Source organism: Kogia breviceps, chromosome 11, assembly GCF_026419965.1.
Source record: "Kogia breviceps isolate mKogBre1 chromosome 11, mKogBre1 haplotype 1, whole genome shotgun sequence".
Classification (NCBI taxonomy): domain Eukaryota; kingdom Metazoa; phylum Chordata; class Mammalia; order Artiodactyla; family Physeteridae; genus Kogia; species Kogia breviceps.
Window position 1 is genome coordinate 96,159,768 of NC_081320.1, and position 24,210 is coordinate 96,183,977.

A 24,210-nucleotide genomic window follows, 5' to 3' on the forward strand; every position below is an offset into this window, starting at 1 on the left:
TATGGTTGTTTTACAGTGTTGTGTTAGCTTCTACTGTACATCGAAGTGGAGTTCCCTGTGCTATACAGCAGGTTCTCATTAGTTCTCTGTCTTATACATATTAGTGTATATGAATCAATCTCAATCTCCCAATTCATCCCATCCCCCCCCACACAAGTAAGTACATAGATGGCTTTTACATTTCTATTTTCATTACATGAATAGTATACCAATGTTGAAACAATGACTTAAACTTGTTATTATATGAATTTATACATCTATATGCTATGGCTGTGCTCCTTCCTAGTTTACATCAGTGTATTAAGTATGTATGTATATCTTAAAATGTTTAAAATGTGCTTCCTGCTACCTTGACTTTCTCCTGAGAGTATTCACATTGGTTTATTTCCTTTCTTCCTTCCTTCCTTCCTTCCTTCCTTCCTCTCTTTCTTTAATAAGTTTATTTGTATTTATTTATATACGTGTTGGATCTTCGTTGCTCTGCGCGGGCTTTCTCTAGTTGCGGTGAGCGGGGGCCACTCTTCATTGCAGTGTGTGGGCTTCTCGTTGCAGTGGCTTCTCTTGTTGCGGAGCACGGGCTCTAGGTGCGCGGGCTTCAGTAGTTGCGGCACACAAGCTCAGTAGTTGTGGCCCATGGGCTCTAGAGCACAGGCTCAGTAGTTGTGGCACGTGGGCTTAGTTGCCCCATGGCATGAGGGATCTTCCTGGACCAGGGATCGAACCTGTGTCCCCTGTATTGGCAGGCGGATTCTTAACCACTGTGCCACCAGGGAAGCCCCCACGTTGATTGTCTTGTTAGCCCAGCCTGAGGATGGTTAGGGAGGTAACCGTTCAGCTTTATATGTCATTCTGCAAGCTTAATGGCAGTGATCTTTGGATTTACATGCCCTAAAGTTTCAGTAGGGAGGGAGTGAAGCTAATTTAGGCTGCAGATGTATTCTTTTCTATGTTTTATGCTTATGAGTCTTTATTACATTTAATGTTATAGAGAGTAGGACACTTAAAATTTAATTTTGATACTTTGTGCAGCACGGTATACACAGTTCAGGATCCTTTTTAAAGGCCTTATGATTGTGGAGAAGTGGGGGAAGCACCCTTTTCTCACCGTCCCCCCTCTGCCTCACAGACCTCTGTTGAGGTTAGGGGCGGCCAGAAGAGATGGAGAACACAGGCGGCCCTTGCTTTGCACGTTAGTGCAGGATGGTGACAGTGACCCTAGGAGCTGAAAACATGCAAAGTGATCTGTAGAGTCAATGGGGAAATCATGGTTGTCTGTGCCTTTAAAACAGTTTCAGTCAAAACATTTATAGGTTTATCCTAAAAAGAATCATCAGACTATGTGCTATTTCTACTGCAAGTGCAAAGAGGAAGAACCTTGGAAGTTCTTACCTTCTTCCATCAGACAGTTTCCCTCCAGCTGTTGGAAGCTGGAAGCACAGTGTTTGTAGCTGTGTGAACTGTAGAATCCTGCTACAAAGTGGTGTTTGTAAAATGTGCTCCTCATCTGCTCTTAGTGGCTTGCCGACCCAAGTCAGGCTCCATTATCAGAGCTCAGTTTCTTTCCAGAAATACTTAAATATAGTCATCTAAAAATCTGAGACTGTTATTAGACAGTTTGTATGATTTGTTTAACAGTTTTATCTAATTAAAATGACCTGGGGAATTCCCTGGCGGTCCAGTGGTTAGGACTTGGCACTTTCACTGCCAGGGCCGGGGTTGGACCCCTGGTCAGGGAACTAAGATCCCACAGGCCGTGTGGTGTGGTTCCCCTCCCCGTCCCCCCAAAAAAGACCTTAAAAACCATTCCTGAATTAAGGAAAGACTTCTTCGTTATCATTGTAAAGAATACTTGAAAGAATTGTCAAATCCATCAGCAGTGCATTCATTAGTCTTGTCTTTGAATTCAGCTCTTTAAGCCCCCAGGAGCGTGAATAGCTCTGATAACTTCTGATTTGAAAGTCAGTATATGATGCAGTTATGTCCTGCTTGGCTCCAGCTGAGATTTCATGGAGGCCGACGGTGAGATATGTTCCCAGGTACCGCGACCACTGATAACATAATTAAAGTCTAAAAAGATGTTTACCTTTCAGTTGGTGTTGGATCTGCAATGGCAAGTGACCCACCTCATAATGTCGAGAAACATTATCTGGACCTTATCCAAACTTAGAAATTTGGTAGTATTAATTGGTGGTATTAATTCTAATTAAGAATTAATTCATTTATTCTTTCAGCTTTATTCTTTCAATCCAGGAACTTAGGTTCTACAGTACTGGGAAATTTTCTTTAAAAAAAATGTTAAGTAGTCTTTCCCTTCTGTGATTCATGGTCATTTGTTCAGATTTAAGAGTGAAAGATTTGAAAAGCTGACAGGAGGCTCTGAGGTGGAGACAGGGCTCATCAGTCCTGTGTGCTGACCTGGCCAAACTGTTTATTTGGGGAAGCGCCAAATGGCAGGATCTTTCAGCCTTTCTCTGCGCTGCTCCGCGTCTCCTGATTGGAGGGTGGTGGCCTGGCTACGAACGTTCTGAGGACTGAGAACTGCCATCAGGAGGGCTTGGGGTGTCGGGGTGTCGGCATCTCAGCCCCTCGCCTGCACCCCCTTGGTGCCAGGTGTTCCCCTTGCCTCCCCGTGCTGTGGCCCCAGCTGGCCACGTCCTCCCCTCCAGAGAAGCCTCCCTCCAGCTGGAGACCGCAGGTGCTAGAGCTTCCTTTCTTGCTTCTGCAACCTCATCGCTCCTGTTTCCTTTCCTATCCTTCTCATCCTTAAGGATTTGTGTCTTTTTAAAGCCCCTTTTCTATGTGTTAGTGGGGTTTTAGCAGAGATTAGAAGATACTCATGTTCAAACCACCATCTTTACGCAGAAGTCTGCCTCACCTTAATTCCATAGCTATCACAGCATTGAAAGAATCTGTTTTAAATGTTAAGTATTTCTCATGTATGTCACTGTGTTGGGACAAAATATTGACAATAAGCATCCTACTCAGATCTACACATACTTCTTTGAGGCAGGGCTGTGGTATGGACAATACTTTAAGATGTTTCCTAAATTCCAGGGGCAAGTGTTTGGCATATGTACATGTGTATTTATAGGGCAGATCACTAGCCAGACGCTCGTGAACTACTATAGAACATCACTAACTACATCTCATCTTACTTTTTTTTTTTTTTAAGACAGCTGTGAAAACAAGCAGTTAGACTAGGAAACTCTCTGATGGAAATATTTTTACAGCTGGGTTAGAAGAGTTTTTATTTTATATTTGTTCTTCTAAGGCATACTTGTCTTTAGGCAATGCAACTTATTTGTTTTAGATTAAGGGAAAAAAAGAGTACTAGCCAACATATCCTTTTTTAACATGTTTCTCAGTTATTTGTTAAATGTGATTATTTAATAATATAGTAAGATGAAAAAGAAAAGATTTCCCTTGGGATTTATATATATATACATGAAACCTGAAAATGTATAACAGGCCAAGAGCTATTCATGTGGTCTTTGGCAGTATTACATATCCTGTGTTTACAGGTAACTCCAAAATTTATCCCGTTTATCCCCCTCTTCTCTCCTGAGTCCTGGTGCCTTGTTTTTAGGCACCTAATGGTGTCCATCAGAATCCAGCTGCTGTTCTCCTTGAGCCATAGGCTGAGTTAACCAGTCTTAAACGGAACATAATTTCTTTGTTTAACTTTTCTCACGCACTGGATGTTTTTTAAGACAATTTTTACTTTAGAACAGTTTTACGTTCACGGCGAAATCAAGAGGAGGGTGCGGAGAATTCCCATATACCCCTGCCGCGACCCATGCATAATCCCCCCTCCCCCCATTAATATCTCCCGCCAGAGGGAACATCTGTTACAGTCGATGGACCCACACTGGTACCTCATCATCACCGGAAGCCCCCAGTTTACATTAGCGTCTGTTGACTCCTGGTGTGTGGTTCATTCCACGGTTTTGGACAAACGTGTAACGACACGCGTCCCCACTATTAGACCATCAGGGCATCTTCCCGTCCCCTCAGATCCTCTGTGCTCTGCCTGTTCATCCCTTCCTCCTGAGCCCGGGCAACCGCCGATCTTTTGACTGTCTCCATTGTTTTACCTTTTCTACAGTGTCTTGTTTTGTTTGTTTGTTTGTTTGTTTTTTTGGTTATGCGGGCCTCTCACCGCTGTGGCCTCTCCCGTTGCGGAGCACAGGCTCCGGACGTGCAGGCTCAGCGGCCACAGCTCACGGGCCCAGCCGCTCTGCGGCACATGGGATCCTCCCGGACCGGGGCACGAACCCGTGTCCCCTGCATCGGCAGGCGGACTCTAAACCACTGCGCCACCCGGGAAGCCCTACAGTGTCTTATAGTTGGGATCGTAGCCTTTTCATATCGGCTTCTTTCTGCTTAGTAATATGCATTTAGGATCCCTCCATGTCTTTTTGTGGCTGAAAACCTTACTTATTTTTAGCGCTCAATAATACTCAGTTGTTTGACTGTACCACGGTGTACTTACTGTTTAGCTACTGGGTGATGTCTTGGTTTCTTGGTACATAAATTCGTGTCCTTTATTCCATCCTAGGCCTCTTTTTCTGATCATCTCCGATGATGGATCCTGACTTACTGTTTCACCAGCTTTCTAGTCCTTAAGCTAGACACTTGAGAAAAATTTCTAACCCTCTTTTTCAGTCTTCCTCCTCCCATCTCATCTGTAGCTGTATCTATCAATTTGAACTTAGAAGTGTATCTCACTATCGTCCTTTCCTAAAACACCCTTAGATTCCAGTTGCCCTAATTCAGGCCCTGTCTCTCTTCCTGGTTTCCTCAAGAGGCCTCTTCGTCTTCCTCATGACTCTGGTTTCTCCCTCAACAGCCCATCATGTAGCACATCTGCTGCTGCGGAATCGCAAAGCAGGCTTCTTTTTGTCATCTGAGATTCTTTTTTTTTTAAATTTACTTATTTTATTTATCTATTGTTTTGGGCTGCGTTTGGTCTTCGTTGCTGCGCGCGGGCTTTCTCTAGTTGTGGCGAGCCGGGGCTACTCTTCGTTGCGGTGCGTGGGCTTCTCATTGCGGTGGCTTCTCTTATTGTGGAGCACGGGCTCTAGGTGCGCAGGCTTCAGTAGTTGTGGCGCGCGGGCTCAGTAGTTATGGCTCGTGGGCTCTAGAGCACAGGCTCAGTAGTCGTGGCGCACGGGCTTAGTTGCTCTGCAGCATTTGGGACCTTCCCAGACCAGGGCTCGAACCCGTGTCGCCTGCATTGGCAGGCGGATTCTTAACCACCGCACCACCAGGGAAGCCCTGTCACCTGAGATTCTTGTTTTTTTTTTTTTTTTTTTTTTTTTTGGTGGTACGCGGGCCTCTCACTGCTGTGGCCTCTCCCATTGCGGAGCACGGGCTCTGGACGCACAGGCCCAGCGGCCATGGCTCACGGGCCCAGCCGCTCCGCGGCACGTGGGATCCTCCCGGACCGGGACACGAACCCGTGTCCCCTGCATCAGCAGGCGGATTCTCAACCACTGCGCCACCAGGGAAGCCCTGTCACCTGAGATTCTTGGGTTTTTTTTTGGTGGTACGCGGGCCTCTCACTGCTGTGGCCTCTCCCGTTGTGGAACACAGGCTCCAGACGCACAGGCCCAGCGGCCATGGCTCACGGGCTCAGCCGCTCCGCGGCACGTGGGATCTTCCCGTACCGGGGCACGAACCCGTGTCCCCTGCATCAGCAGGCGGATTCTCAACCACTGCGCCACCAGGGAAGCCCCACCTGAGATTCTTGACGCACTCTTCTGTCTGTATTTTTCTCCTCCTTACCCTCTTCTTCCCTAATAGTTTCCCCTTACCTGCAGAATAATGTCACGGTATTTAAAATCCTTTGTGATCTGGCCTGATCAAGAATTGCTTTTTCAAATTTTGCCACTATCCTTGCATTATCAGACTGTTCACCGCTCCTCAGTGGTCTGGAAATGTTCTTCCCAAATTTCTATCTGTTGAAAACTACCCATCTTTTAAGCTTCCTCCCCGATGCATGTCCCCTGTGAACCCTTCTGAGGTGTACCTTGTTGGAATTACTTTTTACCTCTCTGCTCCTAGAGCACTCTCAACTCTGTTTAACATCCTTTTTAAGGTGCCCTGTAGCACAGAGGTTTGTTTGTTTTTTGCTCATTAGGTTGTGAATGCCTTGGGATCAGGAACTAGAACTTACCTATCTTTGTTTTTTCCTTGAACCTAAATCTGTCTTGGAGATGATACTTAGTCAAGGAAGACTTCCATATATCTCAAATATATGTTCAGTATATCATAGAATTTTAGTAAGGGTTTTGTCAGATTGTAGGTACACACAGGTAATAAACAGCCCACGTTCCTTAATGTCTCATGGTTAACCAATTTTTTTTTTTTTTTGTGGTATGCGGGCCTCTCACTGCTGTGGCCTCTCCCATTGCGGAGCACAGGCTCCGGACGCGCAGGCTCAGCGGCCATGGCTCACGGGCCCAGCCGCTCCGCGGCACGTGGGATCTTCCCAGACCGGGGCACGAACCCGTGTCCCCTGCATCGGCAGGCGGACTCTCAACCACTGCGCCACCAGGGAAGCCCGGTTGACCAATTTTTTGTGTAGCTCAGTTATACAACATTCTGAGCTCAGCTACTTACAACCTTATTTACTCCCAGTAGTGGAGAAGCAGCCAGTAAAATAAAGTCTGTTAAGTAGAGCCATAGTTTACCACAAACAGGTTCATTTTTTCCAGCCTGTGCTTAGGCTGTTTACTTTACAAACCATGTTAAGTAGGTTAATTTATCTGGTTTCCAAGCCTATTGCAGATAAGGAACAATAGGAGAGCCCTGAGTGTATAAGATTATCATCTATTTAAGTGAACAGATAAGTTTACAGTACATTCTAGAAAATGTTTCTGTTCAGAGTGGTATAAATAAAAGGGAATGCAGTGTCAGTCCTGAGCTATCCAAAATGGGTCTCAATAGTAAAGTTTTATTATGTCAAAATTGTAGAGTCTCACATTATATCCTTTGAGAACAATTAAATGGCCTAGGAGAAAAAGATCGATGAGGCTGTCCTATGAGGGAAGGAAATATCCCTTAGGTTTCCGAATAACTCAGAGTCAGTCAACTTACACCACCAGCTCCCCACCTTGTTAATTCTTGACTAATTATTGATGCAGCTTCCTCTCCCAGTTTTAGAATATGAAGTCGAAAGTCTCACTGATTTTCATTCAGTATAGTAGCTATGCTTAAAAAGCCATGTTTCAAAAACATGTATTTTCTTGAGAAATGTTTTTGCATCAAAAAATGTTAATTGAAGAAAATTCTTTCTAATGTATTAAGCATAAAGTTAGGCCAAAAGACTCAGTCTTAGCTCATTGTGTGCAACGGGCAACTAATACATATTTTCTGTGAAATAGGTGAATAGAATTTGATTGTGGGTAAGAGATAGGCAATTAGAAAGTTCTGGAAACTGATTCTTTTAACAATTTCATAATAATTTAATAAGTTGTGCTTTATGTAGCTTATTAATTTATTATTGAGTAAAATGTTTTTAAGCTATCTTTCTGGTCAGATTTTATTCCAATATTAACTTTAAATTTTAACATTGTTTTTCTTGTAGAGCCTTCCTAATATTCTCACCGATGATCGATTTAAAGTTATGTTTGAGAACCCTGACTTCCAAGTAGACGAAGAGAGTGAAGAATTTAGGCTTTTGAATCCACTTGTTTCCAAAATTAGTGAAAAAAGGAAGAAGAAACTAAGACTCTTAGAGCAACAGGAACTTCATGAAAAAGTAATGTACTCTTTATCATTTAGAATTTGCTCCTGTTTGTTTAAAATAAAGTTTTCTGTGTAAGTGGAAAGAGTCTTTGAATAAACTCGAGCTGTAATTTGTTTGACCTTCAGCTTAGGAATATATCTTATTTAATTAAAGATGTTTTTTCTGATGCATGCAGTGTCCCGTACTCTGATGGGCTAATGCTATTCAAAAGAAAATAGGGGGTCAGTGTTTTTGGTTGGGGGAGAGGAGCTGCTTCTTACTATTTTTATCTTCAGGAAGAGGAGGAAGAACCGGAAGGAAAACCAAGTGATGCAGAAAGTTCTGAGAGCTCGGATGATGAAAAAGACTGGGTTGCAGAGGTCAGGAAACAGCGCCGACTTCTCCAACAGGAGGAAAAAGTGAAGCGGCAGGAACGGCTCAGAGAGGACCGGCAGACGGTCCTCAAGCCCCAGTTTTATGAGATCAAAGCCGGCGAGGAATTCCGAAGCTTCAGAGATTCGGCCACAAAGCAGAAGCTGATGAAGTGAGTAGCACAGCCTTCAGTGGTGGTTCGTCGAGTTGTCCCAGACTTGCTTTCCTCCTCCTCGCCCTGAAGGTGGCATTTGGACCTTTGGAGTTAGTGTGAGGGAAGCCCCACAAGGCCTGAGGGGAAATACACTGCTCTGTGCTGTGATTCTTTGTAACAATTCTTTGAGGTATAGTTTACATACAGTAAGGTGCAGGGTGTGGCCCCGTGAGTATTGGTAAATATATACATTGGAGCACTTTTATACTGCAGAAGCCACACTCTTAAATTATGGTGGTAATTAAGAGGTAACAACTTCTTTAACAGAAAGTTATTTTTATTTTTATTTATTTATTTAATTTTATTTTTATTTTTTATTTATTTGCGGTACGCGGGCCTCTCACTGTTGCGGCCTCTCCTGTCGCGGAGCACAGGCTCCGGACGCGCAGGCTCAGCGGCCACGGCTCACGGGCCCAGCCGCTCCGCGGCATGTGGGATCTTCCCGGACCGGGGCACGAACCCGCGTCCCCTGCATCGGCAGGCGGACTCTCAACCGCTGCGCCACCAGGGAAGCCCTGGCGTATAATGTTTTGCGTGTTCATCCATGTTGTAGTATGTGTCAGTCGTTCATTAGTTTTTATTGCCGAATAATATTCCACGGTATGGATATACCACATGTTATTTATCCATTTATCAGTTGGAAGGATATTTGTGTTGTTTCCAGTTTTTGCCTATCACAAATGATGGTACTCTGAATATTTGTGTATGTGTTTGCATGGTCATACGTTCTCATTTCTCCTGGCTGCGTACCTAGGAGTGGGATGGTTGGTCCCATGGTAACGTTATGTCTAACCTTCTGAGAAACTGCCGCACTGTTTTCCAAAGAGGCTTCTTCATTTTACATTCCATCAGCAATACGTGCAACCTCGCTTTTTATGTAGCTGTCATTCTTAGATTTTTATTCGGAGTCCTTCTCAGAAGCAGGGGGAAGACTGCTTGTTTTCAGGATTCTGATTCCGTGGAGGGAATTTCTTTGTTAGATTATCTGCTGTTTTTGTCTTGCATATTTACCCCTAGCTCCTGGATCAGTACGTAGGCCCGAGTAGGCACTTGATAAATCCTTGTGAGAGTGTGAATCGTCTATGCCTTGCCTACATGTCAGGCGACTCTGGAAGTTACCCTTTCAAGATCTGCTGAAAAATAACTCATTTACCTGAAACCCAGGAAAATCTGGGAGCAGTAGTTTTCAGGGTAACCATGGTAACAGGGAGCCACGATTTACGGGTGGGAGACATGACTAAACTCGCTGACATTCTTGTTTTGCTTGTGGGTTGTAGTAGGGTATTAATGTAAAAAACAAAAGGGATGAAAATTTAGTATTTAATGATAAATAATAGCTAAGTTAACGCGCTGCAGTTAAACGTTCTTACTAAGTTAAACGTCAATAAGTTAAACAATTTTTTTGCGAGGAGGAGCTATATGAGTGATAATACTTACACAAGCTTAAAAGCCAAATCCAGTTGCTTAGAGTAATAACCCTTTGGTATGAATAGCCTGCAGTTTGCTGGCATTTTGGCACATACTGCTTATTGAACTCTGGTCTTGACTGGATTATTCTGGCACATTCTGAACTTGTAATATTTTAATGTTATTTAATGAAGCCTTGAACCATTTATCCTTCAGACAGCTATAGTGGTTGCTTATGTCCATTCTGTGAGCCACCACAAGGCAGTCAGCGAAACACAGCCTCAGAAGCAAGTGTGCTGTGTTTAAAAGTTCACTTGGACTTGCCCAACCTTAAAACCATTTCTATAAAGGGAAAAGTGAAGAGTGAATCCTGACTGGGTGCTTGAGTGGGTCCTCTGCTTGACATAGTAACAGGGCTTTAGATAAATGCACACGTCTGTCAGCACCTTTTCATACGCCTTCCAGTATGCTGCGCTTTGTTTGTGTGTCTGTTCATCCACCTGTCAGCCTCTCCACCCACCCCTTCATCAGTCAAGCATTCGTCGGGTGCCTCACGTGAGCAAAGTGCTGTTCTAGGCCCGGGGATGGAAAGGAGAAGCACAGCTCACACGCCCGTAGCGTTCCCATTCTCGCTGACACTGTGAGCTGTTCAGAGGCCTGGGGAACGCGTACAAGGCAGAGAGAGGGTCAGTTTTTAGAGATTTGAGGACGTCTTTATTAGAGGTCATATTAAAACTGGTCTCTTGAAAGGAAAAGATGAGCCCAGAAAGCAGGGTGGGGAAGCTGGCATCCTAGGCCGAGGGGGTGGCGTGGAGAGAGGCCTGCTGTGCGGAAGTGAGGGAAGCGCCCTCACGGTGCAGCGGGAGCGCAGGGTGAGTGGCGGGGGCACAGCTGATGGGCCGGAGAGGCGTTTTAGGCCCCGACCCAGGTCCTGGCGGGCCAGGGAAGGGTTTGGGCTAAGATGAACGTGATCAGATCTGCTCAGCCCCTCCTCCCAACGATGGAAATACTTACACAGTAAAAGCAGTACGTGTTTGTTGTAGAAAATAAAAATAAAAACGTAAGTGATGGGCTTCCCTGGTGGCGCAGTGGTTGAGAGTCCGCCTGCCGATGCGGGGGACGCGGGTTCGTGCCCCGGTCCGGGAAGATCCCACGTGCCGCGGAGCGGCCGGGCCCGTGAGCCGTGGCCGCTGAGCCTGCGCGTCCGGAGCCTGTGCTCCGCAACGGGAGAGGCCACAACGGTGAGGGGCCCGCGTACCGCAAAAAAAATAACAACAAAAAAAAACATAAGTGAAAAAGTCCCTATTTCCCAGAGACTTATGAAATACCGCAGTTCTAGAGAGAAAATGCAGGGAGAAACTGGGCGTGTGAGGTCAGCTCACACACTGTACAGTAAGTAGCCCCAGCGGGAAGCGACGAAAGCCTGGAGTGTGGGCTGGAGAGGAGCGTGAGCTTTCACAAGCATGTCTAAGAAGAAGACACACACTACAGCATTGATCGGTGACTAATCTAGTATCAGAGGGGTCAGGGCTGACGTTGAAATGTCTAGCAGTGTTGCCACCGAGGTAAGGGATACAGAATGAAAAACAAATTTAAGGCTAAAGTATTGAGCCGGGTGTTCAGCACATTAAGTCTGCGAGACCCCAGTGTCTCCTTGGTGATGTCCAGCTGACAAATGGAAATGTAGGTGGTGGGCCAGAGACATTGGTATGAGAGATACCAGCTTCACTGTGGGACTGAAACTGTGGTGTAAAAAAGACTTCCCACTATTATGTAGCGGGAGATGAGGGCTAAGAGTGGCGCCCTTGGGAACAACAAGTATTTTTTCTTGTGTCTGTGATGAAAATCATACACCTCTCTGACAACGTACAAGTGCATGCAAAGTAACACATGTGATTTTAGAGGTGTGGGGATTATATCGCTAGGCTGGGGCTGAGAATTCCGACTTAGAGGGCTGGTAAAGGAGCATGCGGGCAGTAAACCTTACTAAGGAGCTGCCCAAGAGGCGGGAGGAAAACGAAGGAGGCAAAAGCATGGAGAGAATTTCACCGAGAGGGGCGTGGCACAGACGTCAGGAGGAGCAGGGGAGTCCCCGGAACGGAGGTTGGAAAAAGGCCGTAGGAACAGTGTCTTATTGCGGTGAATTTCTCAGGATTGACGAATGAATGGGAGATAAAAGAATACTGTGAACAATTAGCATAGATGGTTCTCTCAAGACATTGGCGGTGAAAGGAAGGAATTCAGAGCCAGTAACTTGATAGGAAAGGGTTTTTAGGCTTGAGAGATGTGACTTATCAGTACGCAGAGAGGAAGGGGAGAGAGAAGAAATGAGAGGCTGGACTGAATTGACAGAGCTGCGTTAGGTGGGCAGTCAGGAGTGGATGGGGCCAGGGGCACCAGTACGTCTTCAGAGACAAGGGAGAGAAGTCAGGATGGGCGGAGATGATTGTGTTTCTAGGTAGAAAGATTGGGGGTTCACGCCCGCTGGCCTCCGTCAGGGATCTGGGCACATCAGCCTCTTCAGTTACCTGGGGCAGCCTTGGTCTGCGGCGCATGATGTAAATATTGGAGGTGTCTGTTGGCAAACCCCAGAGAAAGAGTCCTTGGGATAACTTTCTAAATTTCAGTAGTTGAGGATAGCTCCTCTTGTTGGGTAATAAATACTACATGCTCGGTGGCCCTTTCAGCCCAGTTCATGAAAGCATTCTTTGAAGCACCTACCCTCTGGTAGGTCCTGGAAATTCAAAGATTTTTAAGACATTTTTTGCCTTTGACGACCTCATCTTCTTCACCAGCTACTTTAGTAGCTCTTGGTGAGCTGTTTATGGTGTCTGCAACCGTATCCACTTTAAATTAAATAACTATGGCCAGTTTTTACTCTTCAGCTAATTTTCTTCACTGATTGTGGATAAGAACTAAAAGAATGCAGTCTCGTTTTTAATATAAACATTTTTAAAATCTAATTTTGAAAGCAGTTTAACTCCAAACTTTCACTTAAAAAAGAGAGAGAATCTTTTATTACTCCAGTAATATGTGCTCCAGTAATACACGAGCATATTATCATTGTAATACTTAGGAACATAGGATGAAAGGTGAAAGTCTCTTCTTACCCACACTCCCTTCCTGAGGTCCTCCTGCTCTGGGCACCTTCTTAGATTTCAGTCACTCCCATCTACGCTCACACTCACGTGTACAGTTGTGGCTTTTCTGCCTTTGACATGAAAGGATCACACTAACCTTGTTGCTGTTTCACGTGCTCTTTTCATTGAACAATAAGTTTTGAAATTTTTTCATGGTAAGTACATGGAGGTCTGCCTTATGGCTGCAAAAATATTTCATAAGATGGATGGGCCATGCTATCTAATTTTGGATGTTTAGGTTGTTTCTTGTTTTTCTCTTCCTTTTTCACAGTTATAAATACATACACATGCGCAAGAATTTCTTTAGACTGCCTTACCTAGTGATGGAATTTGCTGGACCGAAAGAGGTGTGCGATCAATTGGGCCAGATCGGCCTCCAGAAGGGCTTTGGGCCCTTTGCCCTCTTGCCAGGGTGCCTGTTTGCCCACACTTGCAACAACAGTGGATGTTAGGGATCTTCTAAAATTTTAACTGAGCTGCAAGTCGAGATGACCGACTTCATGGTTGCTTGAACTTATATCTGCTGAGATAGAGGCTTTGCAGCCACGTATGCAAACTTGAAAGCACTGAAATAGTTTGAGTAACCTTTCCAGTGTATGTAAATATTTGTCAAAGTTGTATATTTAAAACGAAGTACTTAAATTTTAAATACATCTGTTTCTCCATTCTCTTCTTACTCCCTTTGATGTAGACTGTGTGGGGTGATTTCTTTCTGTTAAGCTTATTTCGCTCTTCTCAGTGCTGTACTGAAGCAGGTGCCTTTTGGGTATGGCTTCCACTCCCCTACCTCCCTTTCCTCACAGAGTGATTTAAAAACTCTGTGAAGGAGCATTATTTTTAATTAGGTTTAATTAAGGAAATAGATACGTGTGTGTGTGTGTGTGTGTGTGTGTGTTTTTTTTTTTTTGCGGTACGCGGGCCTCTCACCGCTGTGGCCTCTCCCGTTGCGGAGCACAGGCTCCGGACGCGCAGGCGCAGCGGCCACGGCTCACGGGCCCAGCCGCCCCGCGGCACGTGGGATCCTCCCGGACCGGGGCACGAACCCGCGTCCCCCGCATCGGCAGGCGGACTCTCAACCACTGCGCCACCAGGGAAGCCCGTGTGTGTGTGTTTTAAAGCCTCAAAGAAGTAAATCATTCAGCTGTCCTGGGGCATCTAATAAATATCTAATTTGATTTTTTTTCGCCTCGTGGTTTATGCCCATTTTTCTGCATTCTTTTAATGCAGCCGTACTGATCATTTAGGTTCTTCCCCCCATACCCTCTCCGTCCCATACCGAGTCATTCCTCTCACTTTCCACCTTCTGCAGCCCATGTCTGTCCGTCTTAGCCGTCCCCGCAGATGTGGCGGAGTTTTGATCGTCTTGTGACTGGCAGGGGGTACTTTTTCCCTAAACGTCTTAACTTTACCGTCAGTTACAAAGCAGCCAGAGGCCTGCGTGCGACCCGAAGCCTAGACAGGAAGAGGAGCAGGACAGGGAGGGCCGGCCAGTGCTGGGCGGACGTGAGGAGGACGGGCAGGGGCGTCTCTGCGTTTCCTTCTTCGGTTACAGTAGGCAGTTTTCAGGGGCCTGACTGCGTCTTCAGTCCCCTCTGAGCGAATTCACGCTTCGGGAATTCAGGCTTCGGGAATTCAGGCTTCGGGACTGGTGGGTCACAGCCGCTCTCAGCGAGCCGACTTCAAAGGGAGGGGAGTGCGACCTGCTTTCCTGCAGGAGCCTCTGCCCTCGGCCCTGCGCCTGATCCTCTGCCACGGCTCCTCCTTTTAGGAGGAGCTCAGGTCTCTCCACGGAGCCCAGGCGGAACCAGTTCCTGCAGGTGCCCGGCCAGGTACACGGAGAGGAGGCCAGAGCTGCTCTGCAGGAAACGGGTCACCCTGAGAAGAGTACTAATTTCCCACAGTTTACTTCCCAAATTAGTGTTCTCTGTGTGCCCCCGTGCCTCAGTGGCTCCATACTTACTCAGAATTCCTGTTACCTTTAAAATCTCAGCACTTGTGGCTCTGAAAGGAAAGAACACAACTGCAATGAAGGGCTGGAGGCATTTGCAGAGCTGACATGAGCCACAGGCGCGCTGGGGGCAGTTTACACGCCACCTTTGAGTTCTGCTCAAGTGAAGAAAAGGCAAAACCAAACCTTAATTTCTCACTCAGTTTGTCATGTGGAAGCTTGTCATTTAGAAGCTTGTCATTTAGTGGACACATTTCCTGAACAAACCTTTATAAATCAGGCATGGTCTGACACACGCCTGGAAACCGGAAATTCTTCAGGTGGAATCCTGGTTTTAGGCTTGAATCCTTCTGTGGCCTGGGGCGAGTCATAGAACATCTCGCCTCCCTTTGTGCAGTCTATAGAGGATAAAGGCTTCTGTCTCGGGGATGTTGAAAGGATTAATTAGTCTGTTAAGAACTTTGAAGATGAAAAGTACTTTAAAAGTGCATCATTGCTTAGAAAACAGTGCCACTTTTATGCTAACAACATTTATGTCTCAAATCATGTAAAGAGGGTATGTTTAGTACTAACTAGTAGTCATAAACTAGAGGTAGGGCTTTCAAAGGTGTGAACATCAAACATTGGCTTCAGAATTTCAGAGGAGCATCACTTTGTCTAATGGATCACTTAGGAGCTGTGTTCTACTCGGTAATTAGTTACGAAGATCGTATTTCAGGAAAAAGACGACCCTTTCATACAGTGCACACACACCCTTTTAAATTCAACCAAGTTTTTTCATATTAACTTTTAAAAAGGGTGCACGGTTTTAAGTTGGTGCAAGGAGGATTGGAAAGGGAAGTATATTTACTTTTTTTTTTGAGGAAGGAACCAAATAGAAGAGAAGACCATGTTCTTGTATTTTGTTCCCTCTCTCCTCCCCTCCTAGTTTCATCCCAGGCATTTGAGGGTGTTGCTTTTAGCCTTTTCTAGAAGGGCTAGAGCTAACTTTAAAACTTACTCAAAATGTCTGTCTTTAGGCTTAGTTCTGTTTTTTCCCTCTAAACCAACTCAACAATGATCTGATTTTATAATAATACATTATTATAAGAACATTCAATGAAGTGTTGTATAACTGGTACAAAATTCAAATTTAACGTCTTGATTGTTGTAGATGGCAGTGAGTTGCCGGGCACAGCAAACCATAACAGGGACAAAGATTATAAAAAGAGACCTTAGAAACATGATCAAGAAATGAAATGAAATTGAAATCTGGGCAAATTGTGTCAGAAAGGGTAATTCAGGTAAGAAATTGAAAGGAAAACGCCTGGAGAAGTAGCAGTGAATAGGGCTGGATCAGATAGAATTTCCCCTCAGTGTAAGTGCTTTTGTTTGCTCTGTGTAATCAGACGAGTATATTCACGTTTCAGGTTGCTCGTACTGTGGGTGGTGAGTGCGGTCCACGAGCTACGACCGAGGGAAGGAGAAATCAGAGTTCTCATAGCACTTCTCCGTGGCTTGACCTGGAGAGCTTCCTTTGTGTTCAGTCCTTTGTAGAAGGTGAATGAGTTGCCGAGATGCTCACATACCTAACTCATGCGTGGATTACATATAAAATGCTTCAGCAGCGTAAGTGCCGCTGACCATTACAGTAAATTACAGGCTTCAGAAATAGTGCTCCTTTGCATTTTGGCCTCAGAAATGTGATTTAGTAAGATAGGTAGCAACCATTGAAGTATGCGGAACCACCACTTAAAATATTAAATTAGTGGGTGTTTGGGGCAGCCATTGTTTCTACTAGGGATCTGCTGAGTCTGAATAATGACGGTTTGAGTGCCCGCAATTCTCTCCACTGATGGTATTAAACGAATGCCATTTTCTGTCTTTACCAAATTTGTGAAAGATCATTCTTCGTGTGATCAATTCTAATTAAAACTTGTTTCAAATGGCAAATCAAAACAAAATACTAATTAATATGTCATTCTCTTAAATTTCCTGCAGTAAAACCCTTGAAGACCGGCTGAAACTCGAAGCGAAAAATGGGACGTTGAGTGTATCGGACACCACGGTTGGCAGCAAACAATTGACGTTTACATTGAAGAAGGTAAGTTGCTTTTTAATGTTCTTTTTTAATTTACAGAAGAAAAATAGGCCTCCAGTAGTGTTGTGTGTGTGTGACCTCAGAGCTGCCTCCCCAGGCTCCCCCCCCCCCCCCCGCTGAGGAGCTGTGTTCCCTTCGGGCGTTTTCCCCGCAGCCGGGACGCGTCCTGGGCTGCAAGCGCACTGCGTGTCCTCTGCAGAGCTGGCGTGTTTCTGGTGCCCTGAGGGGGACGGGGCCTCAGTGACCGCAGGCTTGGTGCTGTTGGTGAGGCGCTGCCGTGTGCTTTCTGGGTGGCTCCACCACCCGAATGGGGCCTTCTGAAGCCCAAGTCGTGACCTCCTGCGGTATAATGGAATAGTTCAGGCTCACACGGACTTAAAGGGGATCAAGAACTGGTGAGTTCTGATACGCTCATGGCAGTAAGGTCAGCTTGTCCAGGGTAGGTAGTTTCTCTCAGTAGTAGGTTATTATAAACCGACGTATAACAGTCATTTCTTCAGCCGGCTTTGCTGATGCCTGGCACCCATTGAAGGAGGAATAAGCTGCTTTAAGTATTTGCTAGGAACTCATGAGTGAAGCTCTTGCCAGATCTTGGCTCCCTGTGCACCGATGCCGAATACAAATGCAGAGACAGATTTGGAAGGTAAGAAGTAGAGAGGCTTTTTATTTTCTTTGCCAGGCAAGGGAAGACACAATAGGCTAGCGCCTGAAGACCTGTGCCCCTCCTTCCTGGGGAGTTACAGGGATTCTTATAGGGGAGTTCGCAGTCCGAAGTGCGTGATAAGGGTCAAAATGGTGAAGGTCTTACATTCTTCTTCTTGCATTATTTCAAAACAGTCCCCACTGGAGTCAGGCAGCCCGGTCATTGGTTCCGTTTAGTCTCTGGGTTATCGGCCTGTGACCTCCTTTCTGAAGTGCAAACGGCTACAAGGGGTGATTTGCTACAAGAGATTACAAGGGGAGCAAATACCAGGTGCAGAATGTAAATTACACAGGATTAGGGGTGACAGGATAGCTTTGTGAAGGACAGATCTAACTACAGACACTGCAGGTTAGTAACAGTTGAAACAAAACTAGGAGTGATGAACTCTTTCAGGCCGGGTTACGTTTCTTCTCTAGCCTGTTCACTGTCCCCTTTATTTTTCTTTGTTCTCAGGAGAGGGAAAACTTCATTTCTATTTTTGCTACATGGTTTTATTTTTCAAATTTTTTTCCTCATTTAGTCAATCTTCCTTAATATACATTGTCTCCAAGAGGGAAAGAGTGACAAAGACTCTGCTGCTGATTCTTTTTTAAAATTGAGTTCTAATTCACATATCATAAAATTCATCCCTTTGAAGCGTACAGTTCAGAGATTTTAGTATATTCACCAGGTTGGGTGTTCATTACCACTGTCTGAATCTGGAACACCCTCATCGCCCCCAAAAGGAAACCCCTTGTGCAGTCACCCCATGCGCACATCTCCCCTGCCTGTGGATTTGCCTGTTCTAGACACTGTATATAAACAGAATCATACAACATGTTTTCTTTTGTGACCAGCTTCTTTCACCTTAGCGTGTTTTAAAGATTAATCCATGTTGTAGCATGTTTAAGAACTTTATTCCTTTTTATGACTGATATTTCATTGTGTGGATATACCACATTTTGCTTATCCTTTACTCTGTTGATGGACATTTGGGTTGGGTTTTTTGTTGTTGTTATTATGAATAATGCTGTTGTGAAAATTCAGGCATGTTTTTGCACGGACTCATGTTTTTGTTTCTCTTGGGTGTATACCTAGGAATGGAGTTGCTGAGCCAGATGATAACTGTTTAACTTTTTGAGGAACGGCTAGACTGTTTTCCAAAGCGATGGCACCATTCTGCATTCCCGCCGGCAGTGTATGAGGGTTCCATTTTATCCCCATCCTTTCCAACACTTGTTATTGTTCGCCTTTTTTATTGTTGTCATCCTAGTGGGTGTGAAGTGGTATCTCATTGTGGTTTTGTTTTTGTTTTTTTGGTACACGGGCCTCTCACTGCTGTGGCCTCTCCCGTTGCGGAGCACAGGCTCCAGACGCGCAGGCTCAGCGGCCATGGCTCACGGGCCCAGCCGCTCCGCGGCATGTGGCATCTTCCCAGACCGGGCCACAAACCCGCGTCTGCTGCATCGGCAGGCAGACTCTCAACCACTGCGCCACCAGGGGAGCCCCTCATTGTGGTTTTGATTTACATTTTCCTGGTGACTAATGAGAGTAGAGCATCTTTTCATGTGCTTATTGGCCATTTGTATATTTTGTTTGGAGAAATGTCTGTTCACATCCTCTCCCATTCATCTCTGATTCTTTGACAGTTCTCTTGGTGTCATCAGGAGGCTTGGCAAATGATAAGGACATTTTTTTTCTTAGTTACCATCCATTGCCTCATATAGATACAATAAAAAGAAAAAGCAAAAAAAAAGAAGAAAAATTGTTTTTTCCTTGTGATGAGAGCTCTTAGGATTTACTGTCTCAACAGCTTTCGTGTATATAATATAATACAGCAGTGTTAGCGGTAGCCTTTACACTGTACCTTACATCCCTAGGACTTAGTTGTCTTGTATTTGGAAGTTTGTATCTTTTTTTTTTTTTTTTTTTCCTCACTGTTGCGGCCTCTCCAGTTGCGGAGCACAGGCTCCGGACACACAGGCTCAGCGGCCACGGCTCACGGGCCCAGCCGCTCCGCGGCACGTGGGATCTTCCCGGACCGGGGCACGAACCCGTGTCCCCTGCATTGGCAGGCGGACTCTCAACCGCTGCACCACCAGGGAAGCCCGGAAGTTTGTATCTTTTGACCACCTTTCTGCAAGTCCCCCCTCCTCCCACCCCGCCTCAGAACGTCTTCATTCTAAGTGTAAGAAGCTTTTCAGTTAAATCTGCCTCCACTTAGAGCAAATTTGCACTCTTACACTTCTCATTTAAATAAGCCAAAACTGGCTGTGTGTTCAGATGAACTACTTGTGCCTGTACCTAGTTTCTTAGATATTCTCTGTGTACCGTCAAACACTTCCCGATTCCCTCTGAAGTCCAGGAGGCCGAGGGGGGCCAGGCGCACGGCAGCTGTGGGAGGACCTCGGGCTCGCGGCTGCCCAGCCCCGCGCCCCCTCCCTCTGCGGCACGGAGTGGGCGTCAGGGAGGATGCATGCACGCCCCTTGCCCACTTTTCCCCCTTAAGTGGAAGGTACTGAATTGAATATCAGTTTGTAATTCGTGGTAAAGTGAAAATAAGATGGTTCTGATTTTCTTGGGGTTTTTTTCCCCTGAAAACAAAAGAAGCACTAAGTAAAAAATACTTAAAACAGCCTCGTGGTGGAGGCTAGCAGAGGCTTGGAGACTATTTTGGGGAATGCATCAATTGGTGTTTGGCTTATGGCTGTTGTCTTAGTTTTACTTAAGAATATTTAGGGAATTGTTTGTATATTTGTTTATACAGGTCTTTTTATACTAGGGGTACGATATAGTCAGGTAAGATCTCAGGTTTTCCCAGTATTTGCATATGTGGATCGGATCAAATTGAGGGAGAAAACCTGTGCTTTAATATTATTTAAAATTGTGAGGTGGCAAAGCCGGGATTAGGTCCCAAGTCCTGTTTCAAATGTCCTGTAGTTCGGTTCCTCAGGGGCCCTGGGCCGCTGCTAGTGCGAGGGTGGGGCTGCTGTGCATGTAGGGGAAGGAGTCGGGACAGGAACAAGGAGGGCGGTGAGCCAGTTGGCTCTTCGGTCATAGCAGATCGGTCCCATGATGGCGACGTCTTCCAAATGCAGCCTCTTTTCAAGAAGGGGGCTGATGAGAGGTTTTTCTGGACGGGTTTGTCTGCGGGACGATTGCTCTTGCATACGAGCTCCTGCGTAGCCTCCTGCCTTGTGGGGACCAGTGGGCAGGGCCTCGTGGAAAGGGGCTTTGCCACCGGACACATAAGGGAAGTCTACTACTGATGTCTGTATTAGAGATGCATAACAGCACCTGACTTAAAAGCCCCACCCAGAACGCCCTGTTCCTCTTTATTTTATTTTCCCAAAGTTATTTGGACAAGAAGCACTTTTTTTAGGGATACTTTTTTTTAAAAAAAATTATTTATTTATTTTTGGCTGCGTGGGGTCTTTGTTGCTGCGCGCGGGCTTTCTCTAGTTGCAGCGAGCACGGGCTTCTCATCGCGGTGGCTTCTCTTGTTGTGCGGAGCACGGGCTCTAGGTGCATGGGCTTCAGTAGTTGCGGCACACGGGCTTAGTTGCTCTGCGGCATGTGGGATCTTCCTGGACCAGGGCCTGAACCCGTGTCCCCTGCACTGGCAGGTGGATTCTTAACCACCGCGCCATCAGGGAAGCCCTAGGGATACTTTTTAACATGAAAAAACAAATTCACTGACTTTACAGGGGTCTTGATGACGCCGTTATTTGGTCTGCTGGGGAGTATGCGGTTTCCCTCGGGGTTTCTGACTTTTCCGTTAATAGACGTGTATCAAATACCTGCTCTGTGCCACGTGCTGTGGATACACAGAACCAGACAGACTTGGTCTTTGCCACCGCAGTCCCCAGGCTATAGAGGGGGATACACGTACAGTTACATCACTGTAATGTGGGACGTGCTCCCAGGGAGGCCTGGGGCTGTGTCAGGGGCCGGGCCTGGACCGTGGAGTGCAGGGCAGATGAGTGAGGGACAGGCTGGATCTTAGAGTCAAGTCAGAGCCTGGGTGGGGCAGGCAGGGTTCCAGGCGCTCTCGGGGATCTGAAGGCGCCTATGCGTGTGAAACAGCCATCGTGGGGAGGGGAGCTGTGGCTTCGGGTGTAACTGGAAAGACATGTAGAGCTGTCCTGTGGGGCCTGGTGAGTAGGTCATGTTCAATTTTAACCTCAATCCTAAGAGCCGTGGAAAGTTATTGAAAAGTTCTGGTTAGCAGAAGACTACATACTGTTTTTATTTTTAAAAAGTCCTGTGGCTGGAGGCTCCTCCCCTGCAGTGAGGGGCCTGTGGGTGCAGACAGCACCCTGGGCTGGGACGGGGCCAAGGTAGAGCCAAGGGGAGGAGTACACAGGGCAGGCTTTATTTTGAAAAGGCTTTGCAAAAATGGTAATAATCAGAAAAAGAACTTAAATAATTATTCGGAATCTCTAAGAGTCTCCTAAAATAGGGGCAATTTCATCTCTTTTTGGTCTTATAAATTGCTTTCCTTTCTCACAATTCCCTCACCTTCCAGCTCTTTGAAATATTGAATGATCCCAGCTGGAAGTGAACACAGAGACTTTCTCTTCAAGACTAAAATACACATGAGTATTTGTAGGGGCATGGAAAGTACAGGTCACAGGCAGGCAGGCTGCGTACGTAGGTGTGTCTGTACGGCAGTGGTTTCAACCTTTAAACATTGGTACACCGCCACTGCTCTCGGTTACCCTCTGTCAGCTCCACCGGCTAAGAATTTTTTTTTTTGAGCTTTACGGTTAGGAGTTGTATTATCCAAACCACCAAAAGTGTTTTTAAAACTATATAGCTCTTACCTTCATCGCGGATTCTGCATTGAAACTCCTCTCTTTTAAGAATTTCTGCTAAACATAGTGAAACTGTTTGGAGGAGGTCTGGCTGTCGCCTGAGTGTTGAGAACGGTGCCTTCCGAGCAGCCTGCCTAGAACCCACACTCCCACTCCAGCCGTGAACTTGTGACTGACGGGTCTGCTGAGCCTTTATCAGCACTTAATGGTAGACCTCCGCCTTTCAAGGGGAGTTTGACTTTTTGGAAATAGCCAAAAACTCTTTGGAACCAGCTCTGGAGACTGAATGCTTAATCATGGGGCGGGGGGGTGGCGGTTATTATACGCTTTCAGGACACAGAAGTATTTTTGTGTCTTTTAAGACAGTGTGAGTAAACTAATGAATGGCGCCGGCTTGTAAATGACATTCTACGCGAGAAGTCGTGGACATCTTGAAAGCAATAGCGTCCTCTTAAAGTTGGCTCTCCTGGGAGGGGCCGTGTTGTGTGGGGAGTTGGAAAGCCAGCCTCAGACTGTGTGGTTTAGACCCATGTGTCAAGGCCGTTCTCCTACCCAGGGGTGTAGGATTTCAGGTTTCACAGTGACCGTAAAGGTTGGCCCTCGTCCTGCTGTCCCTGCCGGAGCAGGGCAGTGATGGGTGCTTGTGCTGTTGGCGTTCTGACGGTCACAAGAAAGGGGTGGCGGCCTTTCCTTTCTCTTTTTCTCTCTCATCTAGTTTCCTCTTTTAGTCAGAACAGCAGAAGAGGCATCAGGAGGCCGCGAAACTGCACCGACAAGAGAGGAAGGCCCTCCGCCGGCCAGCCGGCCCCCTGAGGTGCAGGCCCCGGAGAGGGCGGCCGCCCCACTGAGTCTGCACCCGAGCCCGCGTGTGATTCGGAGGAGCTCGCCCCCCGCCGGACCATCGTTAGAGGGTGCTGTCTGCGCCGGGGACGCGCGCCCCCGAAGCCCTGCAGGGGCCGGCGTCTGGCAGCGGGTCCCAGGCCTCTGGTCAGGCTGCGGGGCTGCGCCCGCTGGCCATGCAGTGCCTCCAGGGCGCTTCTGTGCCTGCGGCTCCCCGAGAACATTGTCCCTTTCCCCGGTTCTAATCAAGTCAACGAGGTGGTGGTTTTTGAATATTGTGAAACGTGCACCGTGACACGAGAGGTTCTCTTGTGCTGAAATCCAGGGCTGACGGTCTTCCAGAAACCTTCCTGCTCTGCCTGCCGCCACCCATGAATCAAGCCCCCCGAGACGCCATCCTGTCTCGCCTGACTTGTGAGCCTCGGTCGTGTTCATGTTTATACGGATATGCTGGTAGCTGTGTTGCTTGTTGATGTCTTAGTTTGGGAATTTTTTAAACATATTTTTATACCAAGAGAATATAAAGTAATGGTAAGAACAGTCTAAAACAAGAAGTGGAAGCTACTGGATATTCTTTTAACTTGGCACAAGATTAAATACAGATTTTTTTTTATTATTATTCTGTTTCTTAAGTGTAATTAGAGACATACTGGCTGGAGAAAATGTTTATAAAAATAAATGCTTTCATTTGAACAACTTCTTGGAGAGAGACCCATTCCTTGAGTTAATTTGAAAAATCACTTTGGTTTCCTTAGTTTTTTTTTTTTTTTTTTTTTTTTTTTTTGATATGCGGGCCTCTCACTGCTGTGGCCTCTCCCGTTGCGGAGCGCAGGCTCCGGACGCGCAGGCTCAGCGGCCACGGCTCACAGGCCCAGCCGCTCTGCGGCACGTGGGATCCTCCCGGACCGGGGCACGAACCCGTGTCCCCTGCATCGGCAGGTGGATTCTCAACCACTGCGCCACCAGGGAAGCCCGGTT

The 24,210-nt window shown here is 46.3% G+C and overlaps 1 protein-coding gene across 1 annotated transcript in view; it reads left to right on the top strand.

The window, feature by feature from the left end:
• The window catches only part of NOL10 (nucleolar protein 10), an 88,787-nt gene extending 64,836 nt beyond the window's left edge, over positions 1-23,951 (top strand). Inside the window, exons 18-21 of the mRNA XM_059078374.2 lie at positions 7,592-7,765; positions 8,029-8,276; positions 16,794-16,896; positions 23,121-23,951. Coding sequence (XP_058934357.1) covers positions 7,592-7,765; positions 8,029-8,276; positions 16,794-16,896; positions 23,121-23,240 — 645 coding nt within the window. The 3' untranslated portion in view covers positions 23,241-23,951. The remainder of the gene's footprint in view (positions 1-7,591; positions 7,766-8,028; positions 8,277-16,793; positions 16,897-23,120) is intronic.
• Positions 23,952-24,210: the final 259 nt, after the last annotated feature.